At 50.2% G+C, this 25,732-nt stretch overlaps 1 protein-coding gene across 1 annotated transcript; it reads right to left on the reverse strand.

The window, feature by feature from the left end:
- Positions 1–1,966: 1,966 nt before the first annotated feature.
- On the reverse strand, positions 1,967–13,811 carry LOC144798175 (uncharacterized). Its single transcript, XM_078668922.1, has 5 exons — positions 13,758–13,811; positions 10,970–11,069; positions 10,486–10,626; positions 8,620–10,316; positions 1,967–1,972 (listed from the first exon to the last, which is right to left on the reverse strand). Exons 1-5 carry the CDS (start codon positions 13,809–13,811, stop codon positions 1,967–1,969), a joined length of 1,998 nt encoding a protein of 665 aa, XP_078525048.1.
- Between the last annotated feature and the right edge of the window lie 11,921 nt (positions 13,812–25,732).

Here is a 25,732-nt window from a genome sequence, read left to right on the forward strand (position 1 = left end):
ACGCAGGGGTCCCCCAGCCCCCTATAAAAAAAGGAGGACCTCTTCAAAACGTCCTCAGAAAAGAAGAGCTCCAAGACGGAAGAGAGCTGCGAAGAAACGAACCGGCTCTAAAGTAAATATTTTTTAAAGACTTGTAAACACAGCCATGGCCTTCGTACATTGTGGATCTGGAGAGTGCGCCAAATCAGAGTTAGACTTGTTTAGTCTAAAACCTACGCAGACAAGCATCGAAAACAGCTTCTTCATGGAGGTGTCACCTTTAGCAGCATTGACACCTCTGGCACCTATAGAGTTTTATGTGTCAGGGGCCACGGATATGTATTTGGATCTCAACAACACTCTGCTGCATCTTATGTGTAAAATCGTAAAAGCGGATGGGTCCGACATTGCCGACGACGCTAAAGTGGCACCGATCGCTTACCCTCTAGCTACCATGTTTAATCAAGTGGACATCACCCTGGGCGACCGACTCATCACCCAGAACGATAACATGTACGCCTACAGAGCCTACATAGAAAGCATTCTAAATTACAGTAGCGAAGCCCTTGACACACAACTTTCAGCGGGTCTCTTTCACAGGGATACACACGGTCAGTTTGAAATCACAGCTCTGGATGGTGATAATAAGGGCTTTATAAAAAGAGCGGGGCATGCTGCAGCCAGCCGTACCTTTGACCTCCTGGGGCGCATACATTCGGACCTCTTCTTCCAAGATAAACTGCTCATCAACGGAATTGATCTTAAGATCAAGCTCAATCGCAACAAGGACTCATTCTGCCTCATCAACGGGGATGCTGAACAGTACAAGCTGAACATACTGTCTGCGAGTCTGTTTGTAAAGAGAGTGAAAGGGTCCCCGAGCGTCAGGTTAGCGCACGCCGAAGCTTTGCAAATATCCAACGCCAAGTACGCTGTGGAAAGAGTAGCTCTGAAGGTATTCAGCATCCCTGCAGGTACCCGCTTAACACAACAGCAGAATTTATTTCTGGGACAGCTACCAAAACTCATCATCATAGGGTTTGTGGACAATACAGCTTTTAGTGGCACCTATGGCTCAAACCCCTTCAATTTTAAACACTACAACATCAACTACGCAGCGCTGGTCCACGAGGGCAATGTGATTCCTGCAAAACCCTACACCCCCAGTTTTGAAGCAAGGCATTACATCAGGGAATATCAAGGACTGGTTTCGATAACAGGAAAGCATCAAAGGGACTGCGGTGTAGCCGTGTCAAGAGAAGGCTATGGCCGTGGATACACGCTGTTCGCATTCGACCTGACACCGGACATGGAAGATGGCGATCACTACAACCTGGTCAAAAATGGGAATCTAAAAGCTGAAATACGATTCGCAGCTCCACTACAGACTAATGTGAACATGGTCGTATTCTCTGTATTCGACAGCATCATTCAGATCAACCACGCAAGGCAGATTTTGTTTGACTATCTTTAAAAACATTGGTGAAATGGATACGGTGCAGATACGTGACTTCTTAAGCAGACATAAATACGCTAGGAAATACTTTTTGGGTGTTTTCCCTAGCGATGGGTTACCAGGCGAAATAGGGGCAGAAAGGCCCTGCACCCTAGTCTTTAACACAGACCCGCATGACCAGGCTGGGACACATTGGGCGGCCATGTTTATAGATGTTGATAAGGTTATAGTGTTTGACAGTACCGCAGAGTTCCCTGAGCACAGACTCTATACAACTCCTATATTCAAGTTTGTGAAAAAAGCTGCAGCTGTGGTGGAGTATAACAAACTAAGGGTGCAGGATTCCATGGCCATCACATGCGGGGAACATTGTATTTATTTTATCAGTAAAATGTCACAGGGTCTTTCGTTTAGAAATTTCTTAAATCTATATCCGGGGGATCTTGTTAACAATGACCGTATAGTTGCGAAATATGTAAAAGAAAACACCTGGGTGTCGGTCAGACCTGTGAAAACAGAATATGTACCTTGTCAAAACTGTAAGGGTTTATAACAGTTGTATGTCTAAAGTTGAACGTTTAAAATAAAAGACATTATATTTTTTTTAAAAACATGCATTCAGACTCGTTATTTCAATATACATGCAACATGAAATGATTTTTGAAAGACGACTGAGACGGTTTGTAAAGTTATAACAAGGTGTTTATTACAAATATTTAGTTGACAAAACTTTACTGCAGAAACCTAGGAATAAAAAATCACACACAATTAATCAAAAATCCAAGCGATGGGTGGCTGGGTCAATGTCTTTTTTTTTTTTCGAGATGTCGTCGGCTGGGTAGGGGTAGACCAAGTAGGAGATAGTCTAGGGCCTTCAGAACCTGTAGGCGATGGCAGTAGGGGACTCTTCAAATTGTCTAGCAGGCGCCGGTGTTCATTATTACCAACAAGCGTGGAGGGTATATTGAGTTCAGCAGCGGCCCTCAGAAACTGCTCCCAGCCTCTCGGTGCATTTTGAGGCGTTAGGATTTTGGGGTGGGTCAGACCTTTGACTAGATCGTACATATGCGACCCTGCAACAGGTTGGCCCTTGTAGAGAAACTCACCGCGTTCATTCCAAGAGGCTAGGTCTTTAGAAGCGGCTAGTTTACTCATCAGCATCTGCGCAGCCCCTCTGTGCCTTTGACCTATATTTTTTAGGAGGTCTCCAGCAAAGGTATCTGAAGCTGTCGCCCCATCGGGAGGCGGTTGTAGGGGCTGAGGGTCGGGGGCCTGAGCAGCTGGTTGTTCAGAGTCTGGGGTATATAGAGTCAACTTGTTCTTCTCAGTATTCCACTGGGTGTAGTAATTTAAGAATTTTTTTAGAGTGCTGTTGTAAAGGTTAGCCTTGTCGTAGGGGTTTAGATCAGTCCTGCTCAAAATGTCCTTAATTTCAGTATCCAGGCGTAGAGTCTCATTTCTACGAATATCCCAGGCATTGTCCGTGGTGGACCCCAGCTGCTCCATTTGCTGCCTAGGAACCAGATACATTTTTGTGGCATGATCCATCACTGACCCGAGAGGAGGCTTGTAATTACAGGTATAGCTATGCCCAGCAAGTTACCTATAAAACCTCCAGACTGTTTCACCAGTTTCTTCTTTGTTATGAGTGAGCCCCTTTTATTACTGAGCTTCTTGATGAGCCCCTTCTTCTTCTTCAGAACCTGTAACTGACGCTTTGATATAGGGACGTTGCCTTTTAGGGTGTTTAGGGCTATTTCTGAAATGGCGGCCACTAAATCGTCAGAAGCGGTGCCCAGGATGGCCTTTCGGTGTTGGGGGCTGGCTGTAACAAGCATTTTCAGGAGAGCTAAATTGCGGCGTAGGTGTGTAGACATGGTCACCACTGAGCGTTATAAGGGCTGGCCTGTAAATGGTTCTAAAAGACTTCACCGCTGCTTTTTATAGGGCCTGGTCTTGGGCTTTGGTGTGTAAACTACAGGTAGCTCTGGGGGAAAAATATCGGCCCTTAGTCTATAGTCTTCTAGAGTTTCGTTTTTTAAGTCTACCAACAGGTACCCGTGGGGTTTTGATGTAGCGTCGTTAAAGGCCTCCATGAAGAAGTGTGTGTTTCCGGGGTACATCTGTTTAGCTATGACAGCTATTTGTTGTTTGTCCCGAGGGTTTTTAAATAAAACAAGGTATGAAGCGTTGAGAGCTATAGACCTACTGTTCTTGCCTTTGTAAAACAAGTTCTGCACAATGTAGCAGATGCTTAGATTGCGATGATGTGAATATTGAGTAAAAGCTCTCTCTAACTCTGGATGATCACCACCTTCACGCATCAGATCATCAACAATTATCATATTTACAAGGGTTGGTGGTAGTAGTTCATCATCGTTGAGGTTATTCGGTATACCCTCTATAAATTTGATATGTGGGAACCGACTGCCCAAGTCTGTATAAAGAGGCTGCCAGCATGAATAAAGCCACACAATGTTGTTAGGGGTTTGTGATAAAGCAGAGTTGGCATTTTCTAAGAGCTTTTTTATAAAGTAGCTTTTACCACAGTTTGAGGGTCCTGCTAGCACGCAGGAGAATGGATGCTGTAACCTGGTGTCCATGCTGTGGCGGCTGTCTCTCTAATGGGCCTAATAACCATAAGGCAGTGTTTTATAGTCGGTGGTCAGGACCCTTTTATCAAAAACAACTCGCAATGTTTTATGTAGAGGCTCGGTTGTGATTTCCCACTTCTTTTTGGATCTGACTATGCAGGGTTGGTTCACGACTATGGTTTTAGCATTCTCAGAATCGTCTGCTGTAACGTATTCTTGCACCAGATTCTTCAAGCTATCAAAATTGATTTTTAGGGTGTTGCTGACATTTAATGTTATCCCTTTGACCTTCATACACACCTTGTTCTTGTTGGTACGGTAGCTGTATGTTTTAGGCCCTGAGGAAGTATATTCTTTTATATACTCGTCCTTATCTAGCTCACTGGTTAGGTTACCCAGATAATCTCCTAGAGGAGGGTCTTCATCCCCCGGCTTGCTCAGAAAAATCACAGAATCTGTATCGTGATACAAGCAGCGATCCTGGAGCTTATCCATAACCCCGTAAAGCTCTAGACGAGCGTGGGCTGTCGTGAAGCAGGCTATGAAAATGTTTATGTTGTTACTCGATGTGGGGTACTCTTGGGCATATTTCCAACACAAAGCCGCGGTATCGTCATCGATAAACTCGCAGCTGGACACCTCGTAGCATGGGGCAAACAGGTACTTGAACAGTTCATCAGGATCTGATATTAAGGTAGTATTTGAAAGGTTTGTGCGCTGTGCAAATTTTCCCCATAAGGAGTTGAGACAGAGTTTGGCTAACTGTCGGCGTGCAGGATTGACCTCTATCAGATGGGATCGTAAACGGATACCCTCGTGAGCGTAGTAGTCATCGATGTATTTCTGTTTTGCATCCTGACTAGTACACCAGTCAGGATACCCTGAGGCCTCCTGCTTGTCTCTGAGAAACAAATTAATGTAGGGGGCAAAGAGTTGTGTTGTAGTGCTCTTAAAATGCCACACTTCGTGTACTCTACCTAGCCTGTACCCTTTCTCTAAGGCAGCTTGTACCTCGATGCTACACCAGGTCCCTGTGAGCATCCTTTGTTCCTCGGTGTGTGTGCAGCCGTCAACCTCTTTAAGCATCGCACAGGTTCGGCAGAGGGGGAACATTAGCTTGCCATCGACTCTGCATGGTAACACCGGGAAGTAAAGCTGCTTAGGAGGATATATTTCACATTTGATAAGCCCAAAGTATTCGTCTAGGGGCTTAAAATCTCTATAGATGATGGTGGGATGACCCACCGGGTACAACTTCATCTTGTTCACAAAAGGGTACAGACTGGTGAAATCATAGTAGTGTATTTTCTCACCCTCACCAACGGCCTTGTACAGTTGTATGGCATTTGTACGCCCCCCAAATAAGGCATCTCGGGGCTCCAAAGGTGTGGGTAAATCATGAGTCTTAAGAAAAGAGCAGAGGGCTGTGTCGGTTTTTAACATGTCTAACCACTCGTGCTCCCAAAGAACTCTCATAGCAAAGCCACTGTTTTCAACATACTGGGCCTTTGTCAGAGTACGTCTGTATAAGTGTTCAAATTTGGCACCCAGCATTTTGTTATATTCGTGGGGCTTGTAACACTTGGGGCAGCCGTGGTAAAAACAGCCGTTGAATTCAAAGGCTGTCGGCACACCCTTAATTACAGAGTACCCGTCCAGGTAATAGGGGCCCAGGCGGAATTCACCAGCCTGTAATGCATGTTGAATCTGGATGTCTTCCTTCTCAGAGACGTACATGAGCCACTGGATAGAGGGGGTTGAATAACGTTTCTGTTTACCGTTATAGAGGTCTGGCGGTACTAGAGCGATAGTTTCTGGCCTCAAAAACATGTGTTTGTAGATGGACATACACATGGATGCCAGAGTGACGTTTTGAAATGGGTCTATGTATTCGACCGCATGCTGTATTTCAGGGGTTTTGGATGTCGAGGCCTTGACTTTCTTAGTCAATGTCTTAGGTTTCAAGGCCTTGACTTCTTTAGTCATAGACACCACAACATCTCTGAAAAGGTTACAAGCTTGCCGGAGGATCATTACATCAGCCTGACAATAAGCTTTCAACTCTGTTTGAAAGTGAAACTCCTTTTCACGGTTTTCAGAGTACCACTCTAGAAAGCTCACTTTCTCATCAGGCATCATGTATTCAACCCCGTAGCTGTCAGGAGGCGGCATGGGTCCCACATAATTCTGGTTAGCCCAGGTGTTGAAAAAGTGTGGAAAATACCCTTTACAACCTGGGAACCCAAAGGCCTTTGGCAGCTTGCTCAATTTCATGGGTAGGAAATTCAGGGTGTCTATGAAGCGTATTTTTAAAGGACATACCGTCATCAGCATCAGTTTAGACCCCTGGGTTATGAGTTCCACCTGTATCTTTTCACGAATCATGTCTCGTAGAATAAAGAAGGAGTCATAGGCTTTCGAGTTGTGGGCTAGCATGGTATATCCTTGGAATTTGGCCTGAATGAAAGTGCTCAGGAAATCACCAACGCACGTTCGTCCCTCAAACTCCCAACTGTCGTCGGAAGTTAGATGGTGCGCGTAAATGTAGTTAGGCTGGTGTACCCCCGTCTCTTGTGTGCACTCTATATCAAACACTATATAGTCTTCGGTCTTGGTCTGAGATGGACCTTTAACCATATAACACTGATGGTTGGTACCGGCTTTGTAAGATACATGGCAACGGGGACATATCATACCTTTGCACTTGTGATTCACTGCCACATACCGCCCACACTCGCTACAGTCCTTTTTAGGGACGCAGCTGTAAGATTGCTCGTGTATGCTCAAACAGTTTTGCGAGCGACAAAACAACCTACAGATGCCGCACCTCACCTTTAGGGTAGCGTCTTCTATGCAGCCGTCCCTCTGACACATCTTACAACACATTTCACACTGGTGGTATGTTTTATTGTTGTATATATGATCGCAGTGGGCGCACACATATTTGGCCCCCAGAAAACCTTTAAGGTTCAAGATACCGTAAAAATGATTTTCCATGTGGAGGACATATACGGTCTTGTTTCTCACAGGTTCCCCGGTTGTAAAGTACTTCCAGGAACCGCTGTGATAGAGAACTTTCACCGTCACGGCGAAATAGTTCTCAAAAAGACCTATATCACCAAAGCCGACCATTCGGTCAGGAGGTATTTCAAGAACCTCATGGGCTTCAGCAGCTCTAGACATGATGACAGCGTCAGGGGTCTTGCGAGTCATCAACAGACCCACGATGCTGGCCGCCAGACATGTATTGGCAGTGGCGTTGCTAAAGTTGAGCAGCCACCTCTGTTTCTTGCCAATTATTTTACTGTATAGTACGCTCTTTAAGGGTCTGGAAACACCCCCCTCACGCCCCCGTACAATGAGGGCTATGACTCTAAACGTGCCATAGGCGACTAGTTCAGCCTTACTCTGTAAAAGCCTTGAGAGGTTTTCTAAAAATTGCACAGCATCAAAAACATCTCGGGTCTTCCGCCTGGTGAACAACGGTGTGTCAAAACCCTGCCCCTGGAAGCGGAGTTGGAAAAAGTCATTAGGCCCCACATCGTGTAACAACCTTACTATGAGCTCCTGCACAGCCTGATGTATAGCCAGAACACCGTGAGTGGTTGATGTTATTTGATGTAGGTTAACAAATCTAAACTCCTCATAGTGTTCTACGGCCCTAAACCTCTCTACATTGCGAGTGTAACTCCTAACACTCTCTAAAAACAAGGGCTCTGGGCCCTCATCAGTAGGAGTGTGATTTGTGGAGGTGTTCTCTGATGTGTCACTTTGGGAGGTCAGGGTGGTCCCTGTCTCAGGAGTCCTTGTAAACCTGCGGGTAGCGCATATTCTAGCCTTCTTGAGCTTATTTATTAAAACCCTGCGTTGCTTTGTACTATTAAGCCACTTTTGTTTTTTTTTACGGGCCCAGGCTTTTCTAGATACCAAGCCCCAGCCTATCTGAACAGGTAGGTCGCTGTCGTTGGATGTCTTGTTCATGGAGGCCCCCGCTACAGTTCCACCCCTGGGTCCTTCTGAATGTTGCGTTGTTTGGAGTTTTGCCATCCCCCCTACCCCCTTTAAATGGCCGACCCTAGGTATGTTAGACCCTGCCCCTATGTATTGTCGGCGGTGAAGTGCTGGCTTATATGCTTCAGGCGTTGATCTTGAAGCTGTGGTACCGTGGTTGAAAGGGTCTAGGGAAACAGGGGTGTCTTGTTTGAAGGGTTCTATGGAAACATTGGGGTCTTGTTTGAAGGTTTGTGGGGTACCAACTGGGCGTTGCTTGAGCAGTTTTAAGAAGCGTGCAGACTTTGTCACTAACCTCTGGACCGTACGGCTATATTTTGGGGGTCTCTTATGAGCACCAGTGGTTGTGGGGGTCTTTAGGGGTTGGTACTTACATAGTCATGAATGTGTACCTTGTATGTCGGCCACAGCCGCCTGACACATCTGTATGATGTCTTTTTTACAAACCCCAACCCTGGCCACGACCAGATGTTGGGCCTCCCTCTTGTTGATGAGATTGGAATACCCCATATCCATTCTTATGAGTGCACGGTTCGCCTGCCGTTTTAATTTTCGAACCGCCATCTGTATCTCTCTTACGTGTGTCTTCAATACATCTTCTGTGTTTACAGACCCATCTTGTTCCTGCTTAGGGGGGCACACCTTGCGAGGTCTTATAAATGGAGGCACCCCCCCAGTCCCATCTATACTGCAACCCTCAAAGACGGGGTTGGACACGGGTCTGTACACGGGCATGTCCCATGGGATGGACACGGACCTGTACACGCGGCTGGCAGAGGTGCTGGCCTCGGGTTTGGACACGGTACTGTACACAGGATTGGCAGAGGTGCTGGCCACGGGACTGGACACGGTACTGTACACGGGATTGGCAGCTGGGCTGGCCTCGGGTTTGGACACGGTACTGTACACAGGGTTGGCAGAGGTGCTGTCCGCGGGACTGGACACGGGACTGTACACAGGGTTGGCAGAGGTGCTGGCCACGGGACTGGACACGGTACTGTACACGGGATTGGCAGCTGGGCTGGCCTCGGGTTTGGACACGGTACTGTACACAGGGTTGGCAGAGGTGCTGTCCGCGGGACTGGACACGGGACTGTACACAGGGTTGGCATAGGTGCTGGCCACGGGACTGGACACGGGACTGTACACGGGCTTGGCAGCTGGGCTGGACACAGGCCTGTACACGGGGTTGGCAGAGGGGCTGGACACGGGGGTGTACATGTGGATGGCCGTGGGGCTGGTAGGGTCGTATGCTCCTGGCGGGGTACTCGGGGACAAAGGGTATGAGGATTGTGAGGAGGTGTCGTTGTAATCCTGGGGCCTAGTTGAAATGTCGGTGGTAGGGTGTGGTGCCTGGTTACCTGTGTTCTGTAAACCCTCTGTGCTCAAAGACCCCTGGTACACCGCTTCTGGGGTTCTACCTATGTTGTCTACCAACCCCCTCAATGCCTCAAGAGAGTTGCTAATCGTGGTAGAAGGACCTTCTAGGGGTTGCGCAGTATCACCTGTTGAGACCCTAGGCTGTGCCTGAACACTTACAACCGGTTTTGGGGGCTGTTCAGGGGCGTGCACCTCTACATGTACAGTTATTCTATTTGGCACTGTCTGGGGTTTCAGGACGCTTGGTGGATCCGCCGTTGCCTTAGGGCTGCTGAGGGACTCTGCTAACTGTAGCTTAGGGACCCCCGGTTTCAGCTTCAGATGTTTCCTTGAGAGGCGCGATGTTTTAGGGGGTTGTGGTGGCGACGCCTCTTCTACACCCACAGGTGCAGCTAACACCTCCTTGGGGCTCAAGGTTGTATAGGTCTCATTCAAGGGCTTAGCATCCTTTTTTATAGATAAATCTAAGGGGCTAGCTTGGGGCTCAGGGGTGCTAGGGCTTTTCTTCTCAGGACTTAAGAGCTTTGCCTGACCCTCTTGGAGCACCTCCGGTGTCTTCTTCTTCATGTTTAACTGTTCTGTTTGGGGATCTGTGAATACCTTACAGGCCTTCACACGTTTTAAAGGGTTGGGGAGGTTCTCTGAGTCCCTATGTTTCTTCTTAAGGGAGGCCTGGTTTGTAGGCAGGCCGCCAGTGTTGACCCCACCCCTGTGCAGAATAGATTGTTGTAGCTGGTTGTTCAGCGTGTTGCTTGGTGTGTAGTAGGTAGAGAGTTTTTCCTGGCGTACACGCCTACTCACGCCTTTCGCGCCGCTTCCGTTGTTCTGGACGGATGTTGTTATGTCCATTAAGGGCGCCACCGACCTCTCTTCAGCCGCATGTTTCTGAGCCGCTTCTAAAATATAAACAGAAAATATATATATATTAGAGAAAGCATAAAAAAAAACAACACATACAAGCACCAGCGGACTACGTCCTACACAACCACCTTTTTTGATATAGGCTTTGCTACAAGCAGCTGTAACACCTCTAGTACTTCTCACACCCTTTTGTAAAAAACACACCTGAAAGAGGTCTTTTTGCAGCTCCTTTCTTTGACAGTGGTCCCACTTTAGAAGTTGAAGCTTTCCTCTTCAAGGGGCTTTCTTTTGAACCATGCGCCGCCTCTTGGACCTTGACGACGTCCTGGCATAGCGTAGGGACACCTGTAAAAAAAAATAATACCCAACATTAGACATCTTTTCTGATGATTACCTCTATACATCCTCAGGGTCAGGACTCTGGCCTACCCCACCAACTACCCAGCGTCTTAGACAGTTTAAATAACAGCTGTCTTTTTATTTACCTGTAGGAACTGAAGTGTTTTGCACAGTGTTCAGAGCGTCTTGAGCCTCGATGTACTCCATAAAATCGTCAAAAGCTTGTTGTAGGTCAGGGTCATAAGCTGTAAAAGCATACACACATGAGAGCCCATTAGAAAAAAGAGAACTTCTGAGAGACTGGTGTACAAAACTACGTAGAACTACATAGCTTTAAATATATATATACCAGGCTGCGGGGCTGACAAGTGCCCAGCGTTGCTATTTATTACAGCTGGGGCCAGCCCAGGGGGCACATTGGTGACGGTTGCATTTGCAAGGTCTTGCACCTGTATTAAACATAAAAAAAATAAAAAAAAAAAAAAAAAGCAGCGGTTTTAGTAAACGCCTTTCTTAAACAAAAGTATCACAACTTCAAACAATTCTTGTATACATTTAAAACCTGATAAGCGGGGTGCACCAACACACATTTTTAAAAAAGCGTTGCAAGTGCTGCGCTAAAACATATGTTAAAAAACAACCTGCGCCATATCCTTTGCTTATGGGGTAAACCACTTTAGGTACACATGGCCCTTCTGACATTTAACCACTACCCTATATACCGGTTACTCTTTTGTAACATGTACATGCCACTTTTCTCTTGTAACACATTGTTTAATAACTCTCACATTTTGAGTGCTTTAAATAGTTGCGCCATTGCCACAATTGACTACATAATGCTTATTCTTGTGCTCGAGTGTCTGCCTTATATCACAGTATTATAGCTCTAACTGTACTTTGTTTTCTCTTGTAACCTGCACACTTGTCACTTTATTTATTACTCATGTAACTTAACGTTTGCTTTTGTAACCGGCACACATGTCACTCCCCTTATGTTTTGCAACTGTGTCTTATGTAAAGCGCTCTGACACCTTCGGGTAAAGTCTGCGCTAACAAGCAGTATTTTTTCTGTTTGTATCTTTTATGTAACACCTGTAATCCTGAGTCCCTATGTTTTGCAAACAGGTTCTTGTGTAAAGCGCTCTGACAACTTGGGATAAAGTCTGCGCTACATTTTTTCTACTTGTATCTTTTTTATATAACTCATCCAATTCTTAGTGCTTATGTCTTACAAATGGGTCATATATAAAGCGCTCTGCCAGCCTTCGTGTACAGTTCGCACTAGCTAATAAAACAAAAAAAACAAAAAAAAAAAAAAAAAAAAAAAAAAAACACCTCGGAGCTGCAGTGCAGGGTCCGCCCCCTCCAGTGATATCACCAACTCATCACTGGTGATATCAGTGGAGGGGCGGACCCTGCCCTGCAGCTCCGTGGTGTGTTTTCCTGTTTGTATCTTTTTATGTAGTGCATGTAATCCTTAGTCCTTATGTTTTTGCAGCAAGTTCTTATGTGAAGCGCTATGCCCCAGGCGTGTCCCGCTATTGTGAAGCGCCCTGACACATTCGGGGTAAAGCCCAGCGCTAGATAATTCTCAATAAAAAACCACACCGGGGCTGCAGGGTTAGGGCCGCCCCTTCAGTGATGTCACCAACTCATCACTGTTGGGGGCGGTCCTTACACAGCAGCCCCGGAGAAGCTCACGCCGCCATGCTGCCTGCTGCTGGATCCACGTGGAGCCCGGGGCTGGTATATACCCTCACAGCCCCCAAGGACACCGGAGCCCTACACCCCTCACCCTCGAGCAGCGCCAGCAGCAAGCGGGCTCGTGGGGGATTATTTTTTAAAAAGAACGGCCGCGGAGGCCCAGAGACACCGCGACCCCCACCCCCAGAGCAGCGCCCGAGGCAAGCGGGCTCTGGGGGCCTTTTATTTACACCAGGAGCGGCCGCGGAGGCCCAGAGACACCGCGACCCCCACCCCCAGAGCAGCGCCCGAGGCAAGCGGGCTCTGGGGGCCTTTTATTTACACCAGGAGCGGCCGCGGAGGCCCAGAGACACCGCGACCCCCACCCCCAGAGCAGCGCCCGAGGCAAGCGGGCTCTGGGGGCCTTTTATTTACACCAGGAGCGGCCGCGGAGGCCCAGAGACACCGCGACCCCCACCCCCAGAGCAGCGCCCGAGGCAAGCGGGCTCTGGGGGCCTTTTATTTACACCATGAGCGGCCGCGGAGGCCCAGAGACACCGCGACCCCCACCCCCAGAGCAGCGCCCGAGGCAAGCGGGCTCTGGGGGCCTTTTATTTACACCAGGAACGGCCGCGGAGGCCCAGAGACACCGCGACCCCCACCCCCAGAGCAGCGCCCGAGGCAAGCGGGCTCTGGGGGCCTTTTATTTACACAAGGAACGGCCGCGGAGGCCCAGAGACACCGCGACCCCCACCCCCCAGAGCAGCGCCCGAGGCACGAGGGCTCTGGGGGCATATTTTTAAAAATAACGCTGCACTAGGGACCCAGAGACCCCCAGGACACCCCAAGGGACTATGGCGCCCCACCAGGAGCCCCCCTGGACAACTGGCCCCAGGGTTTATTTATTTTTTAAATACAAGGCCCTCAGGACCCCCCAAGGAGCAGCAAGGACCCCGGAGCCCTCCATGGACCCCTCCAACTCTCTACAGCGGTTTGGTGAGTGCAACCAGGCATTATTAATTTTTTAATTATATGCCCTGTATATTATTTAAAGCCCCTATGGTACCGTTACAGTGTGGTTAAATGTTTCTATGAGCTGTAAAATACCCTGTTCCACTCTGCATGTACCCTCCTAAGGCCTACAACATTATGCCCCTTAAATACATAGCCTGCAAACTCTACCCTACGTCACCACCCCATTAACACTAAATACCTACACACATAGCTTTTTAAACTCAACAAAACCTTTATTCATTTTAAATACCTTTACATTACAATTCAGGTCTTTTTAAACTCCATCCTTCAACAAAACCTTTATTCACATTAAACACAGCACATCGCCTTAAAGATTAACAGTTTACAATCCACACTACATAGTACTATTTTTTAAAAGTGCAACTTTTTTCCAAACTACATGTACACCCTAATACACCATTGCGCCATCCATTATTTACCTTCTCTACATGTTGACAGGCGGTGTCAATCTGGGAAAAGTTGCTCCGGTCCATTCTTGCCTTAAGTTCCTTGGGTTGGCTCCAAAACAATCCAGGCCAGTCACTCCCCAAGGTTTTGAAGGGCTTGATGGTGTAGAAATCCACAAAGGTTTTCTGACTGGGTTGTAGATGCAGGAGTCCTCCAGGTACAGCAGAACAATCCACGCCAGTCGCTCCTCAAAGGGGTTTTTTTGAATGGGTGTTTGGCAGTGTTCCATGAGGGGCCTTTTTATACCTGTCCTAGCATGCTAATTAGAAGCCCCCCACACCCCTTTATGACTTGAGGGGTGTTTAGAACAATGTCATGGTGGCCTTTGGATGGGAACCTTTTTTTCTATCCTTGTACAGTATAAACAGTACAACATTGTTTACTTTGACACCTGTTACTCAAACTCAAGGCCTATCCTGGGAAGAGTGGGGTTAGACAATGGGGGCCGGTGTAAAACTCTTCACCCCTACGTGACCCCTTCTCCTGGGAATTAGGGAGCCCGGGAACAGAATCTACCTTGGGACTCATATGTCAAATTTCCTGCCAGCCACGTCAAATTGGAACTAAACTGTCAAAATTGAGACCAGGAGTTTAAGACGTGAGGACCCTTTACAGCTTTGACACCTACATGACACATTCTTCTTCACAGGCCCTGGGCTGGGGAACTCAGGACTGCCCCAGCAGCTGTTCAAACATCAGCTGGCTGCAAACCCCCAGTTTTAAAAATGCACAGACATTTCCAGCCTACAACCATGCAGTTTTTTTCTATGCACTTTTAAACACATACACAATTACCACATGTTTTTGCTGCCCTAGCTGTTAAATTTAAGGCCATAAGTTTAAGGCCAGGACTGTTTAAGGTCAGATCAAACCCTGGTCTTAAACAGTCCTGGTCTTAAACTGTCAAAATTGCGACCAGGAGTTTAAGACTGTGAGGACCCTTTACAGCTTTGACACCTACATGACACATTCTTCTTCCCAGGCCCTGGGCTGGGGAACTCAGGCCTGCCCCAGCAGCTGTTCAAACAGCAGCAGGCTGCAAACCCCCAGTTTTAAAAGTGCCCAGACATTCCAGCCTGCAACCAGGCAGTTTTTCTATGCACTTTTAAACACATACACAATTACCACATGTTTTTGCTGCCCTAGCTGTTAAATTTAAGGCCAGAAGTTTAAGACCAGACTGTTTAAGGCCAGATCAAACCCTGGTCTTAAACAGTCCTGGTCTTAAACTGTCAAAAATGAGACCAGAAGTTTAAGACCAGACATGTCAAAAGCTGTCAAAATTGCGACCAGCCTTTTGCGACCAGACATGTCAAAATTGCGACCAGGATTTTTTGATGAGTGGTATCCCGGCTTACTACTCAGGTACTCTGAACCAGAATACCTGCTTGTTTCTGAGAAGTGCCGGTACTCTCCAATTAAAAGTATTACATCACTCTTGATAAGTATCGGTACTCTCCCTCTCAAAATAAACAAGCATTAGAAATGCAATCGGGCTCGGATTTATTTGATTTTGAGATAATGGTATTGTAAATGGCAATGTGTTTTTGTCATGTGTGATGGAGTGTGTGCATGTGGTGTGTAGTGGTATTATGTGAGTCGTATTGTAATTTTACCAATGGTGTCATGCTGTGCTTTACATGAATATGTTTAAAAGTAAAGTGTATCATACTGCGATTGGTACAAAAGTTAATTGTGGATGCGTTAACAATTGATGCGTGCACTGATGGCTGTTGGTGTGTGTGTTTGGTGGAAGAGTGCACTGGTGCCTGGAGGTGTGTGTGCCTAGTGGAAGGGTGCACTGACGGCTGGTGGATGTGTGCTTAGTAAAACAGTGCACAGATGGCTGATGGTGTGTGTGTTTGGTGAAATAGTTACTGACGGTTGCTGGTGAGTGCGCCTTGTAAAAGAATGCACTGACGGCTGCCTGGTGTTGTACGCCTGATGGTGTTTGTGCTTGGTGAAAAAGTGCATTGATGGCTGGTGGTGTTTGGCCCTGGTGAAAGGGTGCACTGATGCTATGATTACGTATGGTAATCCCCATTACTCTTAGTCCTACTCGTCCTCGACCCAGTCATCACTCATGAGGTATTCCACACGACAGGAAACAAAACAGGAAACGCTTTTAGACTCCACCCACCCTCCTGTCAGGTGCTATAACACACCTCACCACCAGAAGCAAATCCTGATGTACCAAGCACCAAAGGCCTGGAAAGGGAGGGCGGGCGGGTCGTATGACTGGGTCGAGGACGAGTAGGACTAAGAGTAATGGGGATTACCATACGTAATCATAGCATTACCTCTACGTCCCTCGTCCTCGACCCAGTCATCACTCATGAGGCATACCAAAGCAACCCCACAAAGGCCTTTGGCACACCACCAACAGAAACAGAACAGACACCAAGGAGTGCAGCAAGACACAGTTTATTAACAAACAGAAATAAACAGAATCAAACAGATGGGGGGACCCCCACAGCTTGCAACACACCAGAACCAAAATTAGGGCGGCTAGACAGAGCACAATTCAAGCGATAATGACGTACAAAAGTGGACTCGGACGCCCAGGTACCCGCCCTACAGATCTCCTCAAGGGGAACCCCATGGAAAGCAGCCCAGGAAGCAGACACACCCCTGGTAGATCTCGCCTGAACCCCTGACGGGCAAGGCAAACCAGAGCCCTGGTATGCCAACAAGATCACAGCCTTGATCCAGCGACCCAAAGTAAGACGAGAGGCAGCCTTACCCCTACCAGCCAAACCAAAGGTCACGAAGAGGGAGTCAGAAGACCGAAACCCAGCAGAACGATCAACATAAACAGACAACGCTCTCCTCACATCCAAAGAATGGAGTAAGACATCAGAAGGAGAGGAAGGAGAAGGACAGAGAGAAGGGAGAACCAACTCCTGGGAGGAATGGAAACGTGAACGAACTTTAGGCATAAAACCTGGGTCCAAGGAAAGGACCACCGCGTCGTCCAGAAACCTCAAAAAGGGGGGAGAGCAACGCAAAGCCGTAAGCTCACCCAACCTCCGAGCAGACGTAACAGCCACCAAAAAGGCAACCTTGAAAGACAGGAACTTCAACTCCACGGAATCCAAAGGCTCAAAGGGAGGGGACTGCAAGGCACCCAAAACCAAAGAGAGATCCCAAGGAGGAACCGGAGAGCGAACAGAAGGTGCAGAAAGAGAGAAACTCCGAAACAGACGGGAAACCAACAACCCGTCCGAAGGAAGAAGAGAAGCCGGATCACGAAAAGCCCGAATAGCAGCCCACTGACCCTTCAAAGTGGACAAAGCATAGTGTTTTTGAAAGCCATCCAGAAAAAACTGCAGAATAGAAGAAACATCACAAGAGGTAGGAGACAGTTCCAGGGCAACACACCAAGAAGAAAAAGAAGCCCAGTGTTTCGAATAGGAGGACAGAGTGGATTTCCGACGAGACGCCTGCATTACAGTGATGAGGTGGTCGGGCAGACCCCGGACTCCAAGAGACAACCGTTCAACCTCCAGACCGCCAAGGTGAGAGGAACCAACAGGGAGGGAGACGGGGAACACAGTGGAGAGGGGTAGCGGGGCAGGATCCACGGAGGGCCCACCGCCAGACCCAGCAGCAGAGGAAACCAGGAGCGGCGAGGCCAATAAGGGAGAACAGCCACCACCTGAGCCCCCACCCGCCGAACCTTCAGCAAGAAAGCAGGGATCAGAGGAAAGGGGGGAAACGCATAGAGGAACCAAGGAGGCCAAAGGACAGACAAGGCATCCACCCCCCAAGCCCCCGACTCCGGGGTCCTGGAACAGAACAGGGGAAGCAAGGCATCGGACCGGGAGGCAAACAGGTCCAGAACCGGACTCCCGAACCTCCGGCAGAGCAACCGGAAAATCCGAGGGGCCAGACACAGGGAGAGAGAGGACGGGAACTTCCGACTCAAGGAATCGGCAACCACGTTGTCCACACCCCGAATGTGTACAGCAGAGAGAGCCACTAGATGACACTCGGCCCAACTCGCAATTGCACACGCCACCAAGTTCAGGGAGAGGCAGCGGGTACTGCCCTGGTGGTTGATGTAGGCCACGGTCACAGTGTTGTCCGATCTCACCAACACGTTGCACCCCAGAAGATGATCCTCGAGAAGGCGAAGAGCCCTCTCCACCGCAGACAACTCCCTCCAATTGGAAGAGCGGTGCGACTCCGAAGGAAGCCAACGTGCCTGCACCGACCAACGGCCCAGAGTCGCACCCCAACCGAAAGCGCTGGCATCCGTCGTCAACACCAAGGGGGTCGGAGGATTGAACCACATGCCCCGCGACAGATTCGAAGAGTCCAGCCACCACTGGAGAGCAGACACCAACTCCGGAGACACAGGCACAGGAATCGAGAAGTCCTGGACAGGAAAGGGGACCCAACTCTGAACATGCCACAACAGAGGCCGAAGATGAGCCCTGGCCCAGGGCACCGTGAACACAGTGGCAGACATGTGGCCCTGAACCACCAGCCACTGCAGCAGAGGAGCCGAATCCCGGGAAAGCAACCTCCTCAGCAACAACTCAAGACGCCGAATCCTGGACTCCAGGAGAAAAACCTTGCCCAGAACAGAGTCGAACACAGCCCCAATGAAAGTCCTCCGAGTTGCAGGCTCCAGGTGACTCTTCGGCAGATTTACCAGGAACCCATGATCCTCTAGCGTATGCATGGTCAAGGAGAGGTGGCGAGACATGACCTCCGGAGAAGGAGCCTGCAGCAGCCAGTCGTCCAAGTAAGGAAAAACGGACACCCCCAGGAGATGGAGATGAGCCACCAAAGGAGCCGCCACCTTGGTGAACACCCTGGGGGCGGACCGGAGACCAAAGGGGAGGACGCAGAACTGCCAGTGACGACCCTCCAGGCAGAAGCGCAGGTAACGCTGATCCCCCAACGCCATCGGTACATGGAGGTACGCATCTTGGAGATCCAGAGAGGTGAACACCCAGCCCTCCTGGATCAATGGGATCACCCTCTGCAAAGTATCCATTTTGAAAGTGATCTTCCGCACAAACAAGTTCAGGGCCCGAAGATTGATGACAACACGGAAACCCCCCGTGATCTTTGGGACCACAAAGACAACCGAATAAGTCCCCAGTCCACGCTCCAGGGGGGGAACCGGGACAATCGCCAGTTTGTTGAACAGAACCTGAACACCCTCCAACAACCCCAGACGACGAGACGGGTTCGAAGGCAAGGGGGTCACCACAACACCCGAGGGAGGCGGAGGAGACAGGAACTCTATCCGGTAACCCTTGGACACAACATCCAGTACCCACTGGTCGGAGGTCGTCAACAACCAAGCAGGGAGGAACAGCCGCAGTCTCCCACCAACCGCGGGCCGACCACCAGCGAGATCGGGCACTGGAGCGGCGTAGTCAGGAACGAGGAGCGCCAGACCCACCATCCGGCTGGGGCTTCTTCTGGAATCTCCGAGGAAAGGACCCACGAGCACCACGCTGGCCCCTAAACGAGGACTGCTGAAACCTGGAAGGCTGGCGAAAGGACCTGGCATTCGAAAAGGAGGAACCCTTATGAGAAGGGGCAGGACGGAAGGACAAAGAATGCTTCCTCTCCTTGAAGACTTTATGGAGCTTGTCCTCCAGGGCGTCCCCAAAAAGAAGAGTACCCGAAAACGGCAACCGCAAGGCCATAGAACGCTGCGCCGCATCCGTCTTCCAACCACGCAGCAGTAAGTTCCGACGGGCAGCCACAGAGGAACCACAAGACAGAGCAGAGGCCCGGACCGAGTCAAAGGCAATGTCCGAAAGGAACTCCGATTGACGTTCCATAGACTCCAGCAACTCCGGACAAGTGCCCCCCTCCTGCATAGTAGAAAACAAAGTCTTGAAGTCAGCCAACAAAGACTGTGCCACATAAGCACCATAAACACCCGACCGAAGAGCCAGGTGAGAGCCAGCATAGGACTTCTTCAGAGCAGAGTCTATCTTCTTATCAACTCCATCCTTCAGGATATTATCATCAGCCATGGAAGGCCGACCCACCAGGGAAGCCACAATAGAGTCCACCTGCACCGAATCAGGCAGGGCAACCTCCAAATCCTGCAAAGGATACAGCTTAGACATGAACCTGGGCAAAGAAATATGGTCCGGGTCTTTCCACTCTTTAAGAAGGACATCCATAACAAAGGGGTGGACGGGCATGGAAGAAGACACAGGCCTCCGAAACTGCGGCAGAACAGCATCCTGGGAAGTACTGGGCACAGAGACCTCAGGGAAACCCATATTCTCCCGAACATGACCAAGAATTTCAGGTAACAGTTCCCTTGAAATGTACTTTCCCTGCAGATCCACCGCACCCAAAGCGGACTCATCAGAGGAAGCAGAGGAGGAGATATCAGAATAAAGGAGAGCAGGGGACTCCGAGCGACCCCCAGCACCCTTCTTGGAAGCCTTGAGCTCGGACAGCGTCTCCAAAATCAGCAGCTTCAGCCGCTTCGAGTCACCCAGACCAACACACCGATCAGCAGGGGCAGATCACCACTGTCGGAAGAGGATGACCCAACAGGAGAGACATGCTTTCTCTTCCTGTGGTGCTTCCCCATTGCAAACAGCACCGGAAATCCAGAAAAAACACCACACGGGACGTACAGCAACAGCACAAGTAGCCCAGGAGAAGGAACATCGGATATCCGCCGTAGATATATGTGGAAAAAACACTCACCCCACAGCTGCAGCCCCTTGGATCCGAGAAGCAAGAAGGAGGGACAGAACACAACCGCCCCTGAGCTGCCGAGGAAGGCAAGTCACCCCCACCGAAAGGAGGCGATGACGTCAGCGCCATGAGCCGGACAGCCAATCAGGTGAGGAGGCGGGGAACCCGGAGCCCACCCGGGCGCCCGCACAGACGAAAATGAGGATCCGAAGCCGGGAACGGCTTCCCGCCCACAACCGGGCAAACTGCCCCGGAAATCAGGGGCAAACAGCAGAAGAATCCACGGAAGCGAGCGCGCCCCGCCCGACAAAACGTAAAGGGGCAGGGTGCGCGGCGCAGCAACAGCGCGCCCGTCCACGAGTCAGCCGCCAAGCCCGGGACAGCAGAAATGAACAGAAAGCCCCGGGGCGCACACCGAAAAACAGCATCCAGGTCACAAGGCAGAAAGAAGAAACAGGAACCAGGAACCAGGAACCACGGGGACCCGAGAAGCCCCGCAACCCAGGGCCCCCGCCACGAAAAAAGCACAGGAAGCCCAGCAGCCCGGCTTCCAAGTTCCCACGGAGGTCCATGAGCACCCCCAAGGCCCAGCAAAGGAGGACACCACAGGACAGTCGTAGCAGGTAAGTGCCCGGCACAAACCCAAGCGTCACCCATCAGCATCCAACCGACAGGAAACAAAACAGGATTTGCTTCTGGTGGTGAGGTGTGTTATAGCACCTGACAGGAGGGTGGGTGGAGTCTAAAAGCGTTTCCTGTTTTGTTTCCTGTCGTGTGGAATACCTCATGAGTGATGACTGGGTCGAGGACGAGGGACGTAGAGGTAATGGCTGGTGTTATGTTGTTGTGTGTGTGTTTGTGTGTGTGTTTCTGTTTGTAGTGGTGAGTGTGTGGGGGTGAGTGTGTGGGGGTGAGTGTGTGGGGGTGAGTCTGTGGTAGTAAGTGTGTTGTGGTGAGTGGTGATGAGTGTGTGGTGGTGAGAGAGTGGTGTGTGTGTGGTGTGTGTGTTATGTGTGTATCGTGTATGATTGTGTGGTGCGTATATGGTGTGACATGCTGTTTTCAGTATTCGACTTAACTATGTCTATAGATTGTTCTAACAACACACTGATATAAGGCATAAGACAACAAATGTTTACTTTTAAAAACATGTGAAGTTACAGAAAGTAGAAAAAACAGACTATCAAACACTCTTGGCCTCATAAAAGTGAAGAGGACATCTGTTTTCTGTTAATTACTTCTAATCTCGTCTTGTCAGAGTAGTGTCACATTCCTGCCCTCTTCCCTGGCCTCATGCTTCATGGAGACGGGAAAACAGATTCGAAGCTTTGTTTTCCCACTAACACAAGGACCCATTTAAAAAAAGCATTTACAATGCAATGGTTTCGCCTTTGGAAAAGTTGGAGTTATTGGCATTGTAAATGACAATTTTTTTTATTTATGTGTTGGTTTTGAAACAGATAAATAAATGGCAGTCATTTACATTGCCATTAGCTTAATCTCTGCACTCACTCTGCACTCTCTAGCACTCCCTAGCACTCCCTACTCACTCTGCACTCTCTAGCACTCCCTAGAACTCCCTACTCACTCTGCACTCTCTAGCACTCCCTACTCACTCTGCACTTTCTAGCACTGCCTACTAACTCTGCACTCTCTAGCACTCCCTACGCACTCTGCACTCTCTAGCACTCCCTAGCACTCCCTACTCACTCTGCACTCCCTATGCACTCTGCACTCTCTAGCACTCCCTAGCACTCCCTACTCACTCTGCCCTCTGCACTCCCTATGCACTCTGCACTCCCTATGCACTCTGCACTCCTTATGCACTCTGCACTCTGCACTCCCTATGCACTCTGCACTCCCTATGCACTCTGCACTCCCTATGCACTCTAAACTCTGCACTCACTATGCACTCTGCACTCCCTATGCACTCTAAACTCTGCACTCCCTATGCACTCTGCACTCCCTATGCACTCCCTATGCACTCCCTATGCACTCTGCACTCCCTATGCACTCTGCACTCCCTATGCACTCTGCACTCCCTATGCACTCTGCGCTCCTTATGCAATCTGCACTCCCTATGCATTCTGCACTCTGCACTCCCTATGTAATCTGCACTCCCTATGCACTCTGCACTCCCTATGCACTCTGCACTCCCTATGCACTCTGCACTCTGCACTCCCTATTCACTGTGCACTCTGCACTCCATATGCACTGTGCACTCCCTATGCACTCTGCACTCCCTATGCACTCTGCACTCTGCACTCCCTATGTACTCTGCACTCCCTATGCACTCTGCACTCTGCACTCCCTATGCACTCTGCACTCCCTATGCACTCTGCACTCCCTATGCACTCCCTATGCACTCTGCACTCCCTATGCACTCTGCACTCCCTATGCACTCTGCACTCCCTATGCACTCTGCACTCTGCGCTCCCTATGCACTCTGCACTCCCTATGCACTCTGAACTCCCTATGCACTCTGCACTCCCTATGCACTCTGCACTCCCTATGCACTCTGCACTCTGCACTCCCTATGCACTGTGCACTCTGCACTCCCTATGCACTGTGCACTCCCTATGCACTCTGCACTCTGCACTCCCTATGTACTCTGCACTCCCTATGCACTCTGCACTCCCTATGCACTCTGCACTCCCTATGCACTCTGCACTCCCTATGCACTCCCTATGCACTCTGCACTCCCTATGCACTCTGCACTCCCTATGCACTCTGCACTCCCTATGCACTCTGCACTCCCTATGCACTCTGCACTCTGCACTCCCTATGCACTGTGCACTCTGCACTCCCTATGCACTGTGCACTCTTGTAAATGTAAATGTAAATGTACAGGAATTTATATGGCGCAAATCACCAAGCGGTTTCTAAGCGCTTGCTTAGGGAACCCGTCCTGGTATTCCCCTGTGAGATAACCCCGGCAGGGTATCCGCAAGGTGAAAGCCAGGCATCCCGCCGCGAGGGGCTGTTGTGGAGATTAAGCAAGCTATTGCCCAGAGTCGCAGAGTGTGAACCCGTGAATCGAGTAGGCACCGGAGCGAGAATTGTCGAGTCCGCTGACATTTTAGGACTAAAGACCCCGCCGAGCAGGGAATTGAACCCTGGTCCCGGGCTGACCTCTGCTTCCAGGTCTGCCTCCTCTAACCAGTGAGCCACACTTCTCCGCTCCCTATGCACTCTGCACTCCCTATGCACTCTGCACTCCCTATGCACTCCCTATGCACTCTGCACTCTTCACTCCCTATGCACTGTGCACTCTTCACTCCCTATGCACTGTGCACTCCCTATGCACTGTGCACTCCCTATGCACTCCCTATGCACTCTGCACTCCATATGCACTCTGCACTTCCTATGCACTCTGCACTCCCTATGTACTCTGCACTCCCTATGCACTCTGCACTCTGCACTCCCTATGCACTCTGCACTCCCTATGCACTCCCTATGCACTCTGCACTCCCTATGCACTCTGCACTCCCTATGCACTCTGCACTCCCTATGCACTCTGCACTCCCTATGCACTCTGCACTCCCTATGCACTCTGCGCTCCCTATGCACTCTGCACTCTGCGCTCCCTATGCACTCTGCACTCCCTATGCACTCTGCACTCTGCACTCCCTATGCACTCTGCACTCCCTATGCACTCTGCACTCCCTATGCATTCTGCACTCCCTATGCACTCTGCACTCCCTATGCACTCAGCACTCCCTATGCACTCTGCACTCCCTATGCACTCTGCACTCCCTATGCACTCTGCGCTCCCTATGCACTCTGCACTCCCTATGCACTCCCTATGCACTCTGCACTCCCTATGCACTCTGCACTCCCTATGCACTCTGCACTCCCTATGCACTCTGCACTCTGCACTCCCTATGCACTGTGCACTCTTCACTCCCTATGCACTGTGCACTCTTCCTATGCACTCTGCACGCCCTATGCACTGTGCACTCTGCACTCCCTATGCACTCTGCACTCCCTATGCACTATGCACTCCCTATGCACTCTGCACTATGCACTCCCTATGCACTCTGCACTCCCTATGCACTCTGCACTCCCTATGCACTCTGCGCTCCCTATGCACTATGCGCTCCCTATGCACTCTGCACTCCCTATGCACTCTGCACTCCCTATGCACTCCCTATGCACTCTGCACTCTGCACTCCCTATGTACTCTGCACTCCCTATGCACTCTGCACTCCCTATGCACTCTGCACTCCCTATGCACTCCCTATGCACTCTGCACTTCCTATGCACTCTGCACTCCCTATGTACTCTGCACTCCCTATGCACTCTGCACTCCCTATGCACTCTGCACTCCCTATGCAAGCTGCACTCCCTATGCACTCCCTATGCACTCTGCACTCCCTATGCACTCTGCACTTCCTATGCACTCTGCACTCCCTATGCACTCTGCACTCTGCACTCCCTATGCACTCTGCACTCCCTATGCACTCTGCACTCCCTATGCACTCTGCACTCCCTATACACTCTGCACTCCCTATGCACTCTGCGCTCCCTATGCACTCTGCACTCTGCGCTCCCTATGCACTCTGCACTCTGCGCTCCCTATGCACTCTGCACTCCCTATTCACTCTGCACTCTGCACTCCCTATGCACTCTGCACTCCTGTTAGACGGGGACCCTGAGGGTCGGCCGGATACCGAGGGAGAGATCCCCGGGGGGGGGACCGTCTCCGGCGATCGTACAGACAAGTTACCTCCCTCCCCACAAACAGGCACCACACCAAGTCGAGTTCAAGGCTTTATATAAGGTTCTTAAGGCAAGGATATCAGCGATACAGGATATCTTGGACCCGGGGGTCCTCTCACTTCTAGTCTCTGTAGGGAACGGGGGTAGCGGGACAGTCTTGGTACCGGATCGGTACAGGTAGGGGTAAAAAGGCGAGCTCACAATCCTCGAGCTGGAGTGTCTGTGGATCGGGCCGCGGCAGCGCCAGCAGGCCAAGGTGATAGTCTCATAAAGCAGAGGGCCGCGGCAGCGCCAGCCGGCCAAGACGATGGTTTCACGAGGCAGAGGGCCGCGGCAGCGCCAGCAGGCCAAGACGATGGTTTCACGAGGCAGAGGGCCGCGGCAGCGCCAGCAGGCCAAGACGATGGTTTCACGAGGCAGAGGGCCGCGGCAGCGCCAGCAGGCCAAGACGATGGTTTCACGAGGCAGAGGGCCGCGGCAGCGCCAGCAGGCCAAGTCGATGGTTTCACGGGGCAGAGGGCCGCGGCAGCGC

The sequence above is a fragment of the Lissotriton helveticus genome, chromosome 12 (genome assembly GCF_964261635.1).
Source record: "Lissotriton helveticus chromosome 12, aLisHel1.1, whole genome shotgun sequence".
Lineage (NCBI taxonomy): Eukaryota > Metazoa > Chordata > Amphibia > Caudata > Salamandridae > Lissotriton > Lissotriton helveticus.